The following is a 12,111-nucleotide window of genomic DNA, read 5'->3' as shown; positions in this document are numbered from 1 at the left end:
AGAAGCAGTTGTTGCTTCCTTCAACCAGAACTGTGTGTTCTATACAGAACTCTAACGTGCTATTTTATCTGGCCATGTTAGCAACGATCCCCAAGAAAGATCAGATTCCATGTTCATAGGAGTGGGTTAGTTCTCAAAAGTGGAAGCTGGGTTCCTCAGTGGATCCTATGGATATAAGGAGGAAGTTTAGATGTGATTGAGACCATAGCTACAGGACTGATTTGATAACAATGAAACCGAGAGAGAGAGATAGCAATCACTGGGTTTTTTTTTGGGGGGGGGGACAAGGGGAGGGGTGGACACTCAGGACACAAGAAAAAAGCATATGTAAATCACCAGAGTGGAGTCAGTAACTCAGTAAAATTACCAAAGCTTTTATTGAAAAAATTTCCCTGGTTTTGGTTTTTGAGGTGACCATATAGGGAACTGGTAATACTTAATTATATGGTTCCATTTCCTTTCTGTGGCCTCAATTTTTTTAAAAGGAATATTTCATGTGTGTGTTTTTAGAATTGGTGAATGAATGAACCTCACTTTTTTAATACCTGAGCTTCTCAAAATCATGAATCACTGAAGCATTGTCATCGGAAGTAGGCTTAAAAATGTGACAATGACTTGATCACAGGTAAGATGTAGAACTTTTGTCTCTGAGAAATGATCAAACAAGGAAACACCCAGGAAGCACAGGCAAAACACCCTCCTAGAAGCTGATGGGGTGGGAAGAGGCCCAGCCCAGGGCAGGCAGCATGCCTTCTGTGTGGCTCACCTGTCTTTTCCTCCTTTCACATGACACCAGGTAAGCCAGCATCGGCACTGAAGTCCAGAGCCTGGCCCTGGGGAGCTTTGGTTCCCTATCTCACCGTGTCCTCAGTGCTCATGTTTCACTCTCCTGGTGCCTTCTGGTACCCCAGAGTCCAGTTTGCCAAGTGAGTGATGGGGGCTGGGGGTGAGAGACAAAGGCAAAGTCTCCAAAGCTCAGCTTCCTTTTCTAAGCTCTGCTGGCCTGAAGCACATTTATTTCTTCACTTTAGAGAGGAATCTGGCACCACTCTTGATTTTGTATACCTCACTGGTATGACCATATTCATCTGTAAAATGGGGCATACAATAGCACCCATCTCCTGGGGCAGTGGTTCTCCAAATGGGTCCCCACTGGTAGCATCTATATCACTTGGGAACTTGTTAGAAAAGCAAATCCTGGAACACCATCCCAGACCCACTGAATCAGACACTTGGGGGATAGAGGTCAGCAATCTGACCCCCAGGTGATTCTGATGCACCCTCAAGTTGGAGAACCACTGTCATAGGGCTGTTGGGAACAGTAAATGGAGGAGTATGTATAACATTCTCAGAACAGTACCTGGCATCTGTGTTATTTAGCTATTAGAATCATCATTATCATCACAGGAACCTTTTCTAATCATGCTTTAATTACCAGGAGTACCAGGTACTCACAGATGGAGATGCCTTTCCTGTGGAACACTGCTCTCCCCATACCCTCCCCCCTCATGAATATGTATGCAAGTTCTATTAACAGCACAAAGGTCTTGACCACTTCACATAATGATACAGGTGTCAGGGGAAAGACTTCATGCAAGTAAAGACTTTATGCAAAGAAAGACTTTATTAATGGGGATGACTGCAATAGGGAGATGCTCAAAGCCTAAACCAGAAATACCTCAGGGCAGGAGTGGGTGAGCAGTGCTTTTATATGCAGAGACCATGGAATAGGTGGTTGTGGACAGAGTAAGGAGGGAAGGGGAGGTAATAAAAACTGCTGCGTGGGAGCCCTGGAACCTAAAAAATTGTGTCAAACATTGCACTAGCAGGAGAGTCAGGGCAGGAGCTGTTGTCTGTAATCAGGCACATGAGCAAAGAAGTTACAAAGCAGGAAGGTCATATAGAGGGCTTAGCTGTACTAGTGAAGCCAGCCTAAAGATATGTTAAACACAAGTTTGAAACACAGTCAAGAAGCTGGTTCTTACTTATACCATGTGCAGTAGGCGAAATAATGGTCCCCAAACATATCAGGTCTTAATTCTTAGAACCTGTAAATGTTACCCTATATTGTAAAGATTTTGTAAATATGATTAAGAATTGTGAGATGGAGCAATTACCCTGCATTATCTGGGTAGGCCTAAATGCCCAAGTGTTCTTGTAAGAGTGAGGTGGGGGGAAATTTGACACAGACTGAAGAGGAGAAGGCAATGTGACCACAGAGGCAGAGATGAGAGTGATGCAGCCACAAATCAAGGAGTGCCTGGGGGCCCCACAAGCTGGAAGAGGAGAGGAACAGGTTCTCTCCTAGAGCCTCTGGAGGGAGTACAGCCCTACCAACCCCTGGTTTTCGGCCCAAGTGATGCTGATTTTGGACTTCTGATCTCCATAACTGTGAGAGAATAAATTCTTGTTGTTTTAAGCCACCAAGTTTGTGGGAATTTGTTACAGCAGCCATAAGAAACTAATATGCCTTGTTTCATGAAAAGACTTTTTCAGATTTTAGGAAGAGATCCTCTTATAGTCTTAGGGGTGGGGAAAAAAATCCCTCAAGTTCAGCTCCTATGTTACCTACTGCACCAATATGCTTTGCCATAATCTCATTTAAATATATTGATCATGGCTGTGTTCATATGCTGTAAAATCAAGATTACTGTAGTTAATTTCAGATTTTAAAATGGAAAGGCTGAGCTTCAGAAAAGCTGCCAGGAAAGTTACATGTAGAATGTGTCTAAGTAAATGCACAAACTCACAAGGAGCGGTCAATGAGCACAAAGTAAGAGTTTAATTCTTGTAGACTGATTTACTAACTTAACAAATTGGCTGACTGTTTAACCCTATAGGAAAAGCAAGGTTACAGCTTAGAAAAATAAATTATTTCTTAAACGGCTTCATATGAACATCTAATCATAAACATACTCTTTTCTATAAAATTATAAATGGTAATAAACCACTTTACAAATGGACTGGACAATGTTTCTAAGAGTGATTCGTGGCTCACTAAAGTTAAACAAATTGGAGGGGGTTGTTATATTGGGGAGAGGTGTTTAGTGGCCTCAGGGTCTTGAATACCACCACACAAGATTTGTTCATTCCCCCACGGTTTAAAACTTACAGAGATGGGGTAAAGAATTTATATCCTATTTCATTAGTGAGCAAAAGAAATCTAGACAAATGCACACAAAAATATACTTTTGCGGGTACTGCATTTTAAATAGGAAGTGTTAAGTTCTACCAACGCATTTTATCAAAGGCAAAGCTAAGGCTTGGTTACTTGGCTAAAATGTGACCATTTTAATAATTAACACTCATCTAAGTTACTTTGCAAAGAAATGGGAATAGAAGAAAAGGAACACAATGGTTAGTAATAACCTCTCTGTAATGCTATTATTTAACAGATAATGTATAAGTAGATTTCATGAGTTGGAGCAATAATCCACTCTCTTGTTTAAATGGCTTTCTCCTGAATTTAGATATTTCTTGATTTAATTTTAGGGTTTGAGCATATTTGCTCAAAAAGGAGTCCATTTTTCCTTCCACTGTGTTTGTATAACATTCCAAGAAACAAAGGAGACACTACTCTTTGGAGCAGCACCAGCCACACAGGCTCCAGTCACAGATGGTCATGAAGTAGCAGGTTTTTCCACCCTCTGCAATCTTAAAGAGCTGTGACCCAAGGGCAACTGTAAAACCCACATGTTAGAATAACTTAGATTTCTTGTGATAGACTAAGTAAACAAACGGACAATGGCTAGACTTTATATGACAATAGAACGCTGACCCGCAAAAGAAAATTCTGTAGCAACCACCTCAGAACAGTCAGGACTTCCTGAATGACTAACAACTTATTTTTGCTTCCACTTCCAGGACAAACCAGAGAAATCCAACTATTCTTCCCAAACCAATCACAAAGGGTATTCCATTTCTAGTTATTCCTCTTCCACCTTCCTCATAACAGCCTCTAATCAGGGTTTATGGAAACTTCTCTGTTTTCTCATTATAAAGCTTGTCCTCACCCAGACAAGAATTGTCTCCCTCCTCATAGCAAATTGCTCCCATGTAGGTGGTTTTCATTTATTTCCATGTGTGAATGATACTTGTGTTGACTGCAATGACTACTTCTAAAAAAAGACTACTTCTAAAAAAAGAAAAGAAAAAAAAAAAACAAACCTCCAGCCATATGCAATACAATGTACTTCTGTAACCACCTGAGAACTTCTGGCCCCTAGTTGTGTTTGAGAGGAAAGGGATTCTACTTGAAAGGACACAAAATAGAAATTCTTAATAAACTGATTTTTAAAAATATTTGTCTGTGCTTCTATGAAGGTTACCAATTTAATTTTAACTAAGAATTTACAAATTGACAAGCACTATGACTCCAGTTTTGTTTTATATACATATATATACAGAGAGAGAGAGAGAGAGAGATGCCTATAAAGGAGTTATGGTTGAGGGCACGGGGATGTTTACTTTCTAAAATATATTTTCTATAACGAATGTGTTTCTTATATAATTTTTTAAAGTCACTTTTAAAAAAGTTTCTGAATTAATTTCCTTAAATCTTTAGCTCTCTATTTTTTCCTCCATCTAAAACATTTCTTCGAACCATGTAAACCTAAATCCTGACATTAAATGTGATTAAACTACTCTTTTTAGAAGTACATTTCTTATATCTGAAGAGAAGCACTTTGGATATTGAGGAAGACTTAATGATCCATAATGCAGAGAGTGAGGAAGCAAAAGCGGTTTCTGCTCTTTCTCACCCGCTCTTCTTTTAATTAAGAAAAATTTTTCTGTAAATAACTCGTTTCTGTTGGTTTTGAGGAAAGCTTGAGAGGCGAGAAGAACCCCTGACTGGGGAAGACAGGAAAGGGACATTACAAAATGCCATGCCTTCTCTGGAGACCCACCCAGCTCGTCCCCTTTCCCTCCTGGAATTTGGGTAGCGACCAGCGCGTCACGGGCTTTGAGGAACTGCCATTCCGCTCCGATTCTTCTCAAACTCAGCTGGTACCACCCTCAACCCGGGAGGTAACGCCTCTGCCGGAGGGCTCCGCATTCCTCCAGTCCTCCCCACCTTTGCTGCGGAATAAGCGGGAACCCCTAAACTAGACAGTTTTCAGCCCTCCCACAGACTTTCACCAAAAACTCCAGGACTAAAGGAGGCACAGGGTTTCGCTGAAAATCCGCTTGGGGCTCCCTGTAGCTTCTTTTCCTGAACCACCGGCCGAGTGCAATCGAGGTAATTAATTGATCCAGGTCCCCAGAGACGCCGGACTCCTCCTCAGCGCTGCCCAGGGGCCCCCAGCTCTTCGTCTTCGGTTCCATTGAGGCTAGCACTACCTTCCCTGGGACAAGTTGGGACAGAGTCGCATCACGCGCGCAGAGTACTCACGCCCGGAGGCCCTGCCCACTGGCCAGCTCAGCCAATCGCGGCGCGGGCAGGCGGTGGGGGCGGGGTCGGGCGGGCCGCAAACCGGGGCCTTAAAGGCAGAGTCAGGCATGACCCGGCCAGAAGCTTCGGCCTCGGAGACCTGGGGAGAGCTACGTGCGTCCGTGGAGTGCGCCTGCGCAGCTGTGGCAGCCGCAGGTCAGCGACCTAGTCTGGGGCCGAGGCGGGTCAGGGACAGGGACTGGAGGAAGGGATATCCAGGGACTCGGGCGAGGGGGCAGGCGCGACCCCCAGGAACGACAGCGTCTGCCCGCCGGGAGTTGATGAGGCTGGGTCGGCGCTCCCTCAAGCTTTGGCAGCCTTGAGGTGGGGAAGGGGGCAGGGCTATTTGGGAAACCCAGGGCAGAGCTGACACAACCCGTGGGGGGGGGGCGGTCCTAGGCCGGTCAGCCTCTGGGAGGTGGCAGGCACAAGTCCGGGTCGGTCGCGGCAGTGTGACCCCCGAACTCCGGGCTAAGGGGCCCGTCACTCCCTGCGCCGCCGTAAACAGCCTCTGGAAGGGACGGGCGTGTGCGGAGGGCTGGGAGCTGGGCAGCAAGTCCCTGGCCTGGCCCCGCCTACAGCGCGTGTGCGGGCCCAAACCAGGCGGGTTCTTTGAGCCCCAGCAGTCTGGCCCTGACCGGGCACGAGAACTGGGGGTTCTGGGCGCCGTCGTGCCACGTGATCGCGGGCCCGGTCTGGAGGGCGAGGGAGGGTGTGTGGGCTACACAGGAGAAGGGTAGGGACGGTAGAGCGCTGTGTGCACTCCTGCTCACCTTCTCCTGGGAAGGTTTTTTAGAAAGGTTTCAGTTTAGGTAGCAGAGATTCGAAGGCATATCTCACCCCCTGCTGTTTATTAGCCAAGAAGAAAGGTGTGAGGTAGCCATCTAACTCTTTGAGATCCATGTCTGTCCCTACTTAGGATCAGGCGTCCTGATAAATAAAATTCTTGGGTCACCTCCATACGTTCAGTAAATAACCTGGACCAACGGCTTCCTAGTTGTTGCCTTAAGATTCCGATACATAAGTTGTGGCAGAAATTCTTATCAAAACCTAAATTATCATTGCATTCATAGTGAAGTCTGTTTCAATTCCTATAGCACTTGTCAGCCTGTTTTTCATTTTGATGGCTGAATCAAATACCTCCACTGTGTAAGTCTTTAACCTATTTTTCTCCACCCATATCTTTAGCCTTCTTTCACAGACTTTCCATAAATATTTGAGAAGATCATTTAAATGTTCTTAGTCCACCATAGTGGCTATAACATCCAGGAGAAAGTAGGATGGCTTTTTTAAAGCATTGGCCTCATCAAATACTAATTCTTTTTCCTTCCTAGGTTTTTGAAACATGAATCTTTCACTCTTCCTGACTGCCCTTTGCTTGGGAATAGCCTCAGCTGCTCCAAAACTTGATCAAAATTTAGATGCACACTGGTACCAGTGGAAGGCAACACACGGGAGACTGTATGGCATGGTTGGTAACATCTGAAAATGTCCAGAGGGACCCCACAGACAATGGTCCATGCTGTTGGAGTTTATAGCCAGAGAGTAGTTTCTGGAGTAGTTGTTTTAGCTTTTATCAAGGCAGTAACTTAATGGCACCTATTTCTGAGCATAGCATGGGCATATTTTCCTGTGTCAGAGTTTGGAGAACAGCTCCCAAAAGTATAAAGCCATCCCTGACAATAGTTTTTCTTTTTCTCTGTCTGCAAATCCATTTGGTGAACATGTGTTGGGTTTTGTGTTTTTTTAATTCCTTTATTTTCTTTATTTTTTAAATTTATTTTTGGCTGTGTTGGGTCTTCGTTTCTGTGTGAGGGCTTTCTCTAGTTGCAGCAAGTGGGGGCCACTCTTCATTGCGCTGCGCGAGCCTCTCACTTCGCGGCCTCTCTTGTTGTGGAGCACAGGCTCCAGACGCGCAGGCTCAGTAGTTGTGGCTCATGGGCGTAGTTGCTCCGCGGCATGTGGGATCTTCCCAGACCAGGGATCGAACCCGTGTCCCCTGCATTGGCAGGCAGATTCTCAACCACTGCGCCACCAGGGAAGCCCCCATGCGTTGGGTTTTAAATAGAAGTAAAAATGACCAGTTTTATGTTTGCATCTAGAATGAAGAAGGATGGAGGAGAGCAGTGTGGGAGAAGAATATGAAAATGATTGACCTACACAATCAGGAATACAGCCAAGGGAAACATGGCTTCACCATGGCAATGAATGCCTTTGGTGACATGGTGAGTGTGGCATGAGTTGCTGAACTTTTTGTGCCTCCTCTTCTCAGTACTTTAGCAAAATAACTTCTTCAACATTTTATTTACTTTTCCTTAAAGACCAGTGAAGAATTTAAGCAGGTGATGAATGGCTTTCAAAACCAGAAGCACAAGAAGGGGAAAGTGTTCCATGAACCTCTCTTTCTTGAAGTCCCCAAATCTGTGGATTGGACTAAGAAAGGCTATGTAACTCCTGTGAAGAATCAGGTATGACAGTATTCAGATTCAGATCTTCTTAAGAATGTTTAGGTATATGGGCTGTTGTTGGTCTTTGTCTTGTAAACTGATGGCTTTTTTATTTTCAGGGTCAATGTGGTTCTTGTTGGGCTTTTAGTGCCACTGGTGCCCTTGAAGGACAGATGTTCTGGAAAACTGGCAAACTTGTCTCACTGAGTGAGCAGAACCTGGTGGACTGCTCTCGGCCTCAAGGCAATGAGGGTTGCAGTGGTGGCTTAATGGATAATGCCTTCCAGTATGTTAAGGACAATGGAGGCCTGGACTCAGAGGAATCCTATCCATATCTTGGAAGGGTAAAAGGAGCTCCTTATCTTGTCATTACAGCTCTGCTTTTGAACACTTTCAGAGATAACAGACATCTTATTCAGCATTCATATTTTAGATGTAAACTGTCAGAACTGTCATTATAAATTATCAGCTGTTGCACAGGTCTCTGATTAGATGGTTAACATAGCTTGTCTTACTTCTATGTAACATGGAGAATATGTACACCATTCTGCATATAATGCATATTTCTCCATAGTGAAAAATTTCTTATGGCCAGGTAGACCTAAGTGGTCTTACTGAAGAAATATCTACTAATTTTTCAATTTCAAACCAATCAATAGCATTTTGCTGGGCTGCTTTATAACAAAATTGAGTTAGAAATTATTAAGCTGCAAACTGCTGAGTCTTATGGTCCTATAATTCTGTTCCTCATAAGGTGGATGGTAGTAATCAAGTCTCTTTCCCCTTTATCTTTAAAGGAAACAAATAGCTGTAACTATAAGCCCGAGTGTTCTGCCATCAATGACACTGGCTTTGTGGACATCCCTCAGCGGGAGAAGGCCCTTATGAAGGCAGTGGCAACTGTGGGGCCCATCTCTGTTGCTATTGATGCAGGCCATACATCCTTCCAGTTCTATAAATCAGGTAGGTGTTTGTCTTTTATTATAGAAATTCAGGCAGGCAAAAGTGGAAAACACGACCATGATTGACTCTGGTATGGAGTCCTGTTTTCTAGGACTGTAGAATTTTGAGTGTATGCATTTAATAACAATGATGTTTCCATTTGACATTATACTTTAAGCATTTTCTCATGATGTCAAACTTCATAAATATTTTTAAATGGCTATGTAATTAATTCTTTGTATACAACCTAATTTATGTAACTATTCTTCAATTGTTGGTCCCTTTTTCCAAAAGTTTTTTACTATTGTAGTTAGATCTGTAAAGAACCCTGTGGTTCAAGTATTTTTTTGTTTTGTGCTGTTTTCTTAGCTGGCATTCAAGGAGTAGAGAGGATTATGCTAATTAATATTAGTAGTTAGTAGTTGAATGCCTAAATCACCTTAACCTTGATAACTAGGTCTTATTATTGGAAATATTTTTTAGGTAGAAAATATATCTAAGATTTTGTTGAATTTTGTTGCTTTCTAGTGAGTTAAATTTTTCTTTTTCCTTTTCATCAGCCGTTACTATTTTTGGTCAGATATTTAAGTCTTATTTGGAATTTGTTTATGACATTTCACTGAATTTTGAGATGCTTCTCTTAACTGGTTGATAGCTTGGGTTACTGTCATGTGTCACTTGGAACTCCTCACCCTAACATTGAATTTTACTCTCCCAGGTATTTATTATGATTCAGACTGCAGCAGCAAAGACCTGGATCATGGTGTTTTGGTGGTTGGCTATGGCTTTGAAGGAAAAGATTCAAATAACAATAAATTTTGGATTGTCAAGAACAGGTATAAAACTCCAAATGTTATATTTATATTTTAAATTGAAAAGGGAATCCTTATTTGGAATCAGTATTTGATTTCAGGTCCAAAAAAGCTCAATTTTGAAATCCCAGAAGTCTTTCTCCCACTTAAACACAGAAATACTGATATGTGATTATAAGATTCTGTAGCAAGTTTGTTGGGGTATTATGTATTTGTAACACTGCATTTCTAAATTCTGAAAATTTTCTTAATTCAGAAACACATCCAGCCCCAGGGGTTTCATATAAAGGATTTTGCACCTGTAGAGTTGAGGGCTGGTTTCCTTTTTCTGTCTCTAATTTTTGAACAAGGAGTAGTGGTCAGAAACATCTGCCTCTGCTCATTCTTTAAGTCTGAAAGATTGTCCAAGAGTCCAGTGGCCTCTGTGCATCCTTTCTGATATCATTTGATATCCTGCCATTGCATTCTACTCCCAGCTCTCAGAGGTCTTTGAGGGTTGTGAGGATCAATTTTCACAGCTAAAGTTCTTTAACTGAGATGAGCCTGAGGAGACAGACTGCTACATTGGAATGCCAGTTCTGCTTCAGTTTCCTATCTTAAAAAGTTAAGAGAAGGACCCACAGGAGTTAATATACTTATAAATATATGTAACAGAACTTAGAATAGTACCTGATACATGCTAAGCACTATTTTAATTATTAGTTGTTATTATTATTAATGAAGGTAATGTGTACTTGATGCTTTGTATAAAATGGAAAACATGTTCTTCTTTCAGTTGGGGTCCAGAATGGGGCTGGAATGGGTACGTAAAAATGGCCAAAGACGAGAACAACCATTGTGGAATTGCCACAGCAGCCAGCTATCCCATTGTGTGAGCTGATGGATGGTGATAATAGAGGACTTGAGGACAGCATACCTGGAGGAATTTTATCTTAAAACTGACCAAACCCTTATTGTATAAGATAAGATACTTGAACCATTGAGGATCCAAGTTGTGATTTGAATTCTGTGACATTTTTATAAGGGTTAGATGTTACCACTACTTTAATGACTGTTATAAATAGCTTTATAATGTTGAAGACTCATTGCTTAACTCTAAGACTTTTGAATTTTTATTTTTTAAAAGGATACATAAAACTTTACCTTTTACAATAAATTTTAATTCAATACGTAAAGGTGGAACTTTCTCTTTTTAATGCATTAACTTGTAGTAGTTGGGGTATATAATTGGGCTATAAAGACATAACTGAATGTGCCAATGGTTCATTAGGAGAAAGACACTGGGTGGCTCTGAAGATATTCTAGTTCTAAATATGCAGATTTTATGTCAACCATGTTACCTAGTGTTCCCAAAAGTAAATTTAATGGTTGTGATTAACAAATTTCAGGTGCTTGTTAGTAACTGGAGAAATCTGTTCAAGATTCATAAGTAATGAGGTTGGCCTAGAAAAATAGTCCTCTGGCCTCAGAAGATTGATGAGAGATCACTAGGCCAAACTTGGGCTTAGCTAACTAATCTCTGAATTAAAAAACTCAGAAAGGAACAAAACAGCCTAAGCATATGGTTACACAGATAGTGAATACAAATAAAACAGTATTTTTGTATATTTAAAAGATGGGAAGGAAATATGCCAAACTTCTGGGTGAATTAGGGATGATTATTTTCTTTAACCTGTTCTGCAGAAACCATGTATTTTTATTAGAAAAATAAAAGTAAAAATATACCTACATTCTGCAAGCTAAAGAAGCACGTGTATATGTTTTAAAAAAATCTCATGTTCCCAATCAAGGAAAAACAAGGAATAAACTGCAGAAATATTTAATCCAGCCATAATCCCTTGTGAAGGGAATGAGTGATGGAGCACAACTGGAACTTTATATCCCACAAAACCTTGACTAGCCTTTGTCCACAGCCATTTTTGCAAAATACAGTGTACCGCATGCAGTCAGGGATTCCTTCATCTTACATTACAGCAGCAGGCTAACTCAGAGTGCTGTGTACAGCATCCTGGAACAACTAAAGACTAAGGAAACATCTAGGTGCTAAATTGAATGAAAGTATGGTGGCTTTTTATTTAATAAAAGTTTCAAGTCTGTCAAATCAGAAGACCCCCTGCAGTCTAAATTATATTTTAGTATATTTGGTGTTTCTCTAACTTTCAAATATATTAAGCTTGCAAAAAGTTCCAAACCGCATCTATCATCTAACAGGATTTTTCAAAGGAGCCAATAGACTTGAAATAAGTAGAACTGGAAACAAATTTGATCATCACAAAAATCTGAGGTACAAACTTAACTACCAGTATTACTTATAGTCCAGATATCTAAATAGTTCCTTATTATAGTTAAATTGCAAAGGAAATAAGGAAAGGTGAGAGAGAATTCAGCAAATGTGAGGAAGGAATTGGCTTACATGGGTATGTAGCTCTAAAACTTGGGCACCTTCTTAGGGGAGGGAAAGGGCTCTGTAATAAGGAAA

General features: G+C 41.5%; 1 protein-coding gene across 4 annotated transcripts; it reads left to right on the top strand.

The window, feature by feature from the left end:
• The first annotated feature begins 5,443 nt into the window (after window positions 1-5,443).
• Window positions 5,444-10,807, top strand: LOC309664438 (procathepsin L). 4 transcript variants are annotated; one of them, XM_082469879.1, is made up of 8 exons: window positions 5,444-5,587; window positions 6,766-6,902; window positions 7,534-7,656; window positions 7,753-7,899; window positions 7,998-8,222; window positions 8,676-8,841; window positions 9,539-9,656; window positions 10,408-10,807. In XM_082469879.1, the coding sequence occupies exons 2-8, from the start codon at window positions 6,777-6,779 to the stop codon at window positions 10,505-10,507; spliced, it is 1,005 nt and encodes a 334-aa protein (XP_082326005.1). In that variant the 5' UTR covers window positions 5,444-5,587; window positions 6,766-6,776; the 3' UTR covers window positions 10,508-10,807. The 4 variants fall into 4 exon arrangements, with proteins under 4 accessions (XP_082326005.1, XP_082326008.1, XP_082326006.1 ...); XM_082469880.1 differs by having other exon boundaries at window positions 5,476-5,616; XM_082469881.1 differs by having other exon boundaries at window positions 5,516-5,755.
• The last annotated feature ends 1,304 nt before the right edge of the window (window positions 10,808-12,111 follow it).

Source organism: Balaenoptera physalus (genome assembly GCF_965194825.1).
Source record: "Balaenoptera physalus genome assembly, chromosome: 7".
Lineage (NCBI taxonomy): Eukaryota > Metazoa > Chordata > Mammalia > Artiodactyla > Balaenopteridae > Balaenoptera > Balaenoptera physalus.
Note: the sequence above shows the minus strand (reverse complement) of the source record. Positions and strands in the feature narration are given on the sequence as shown.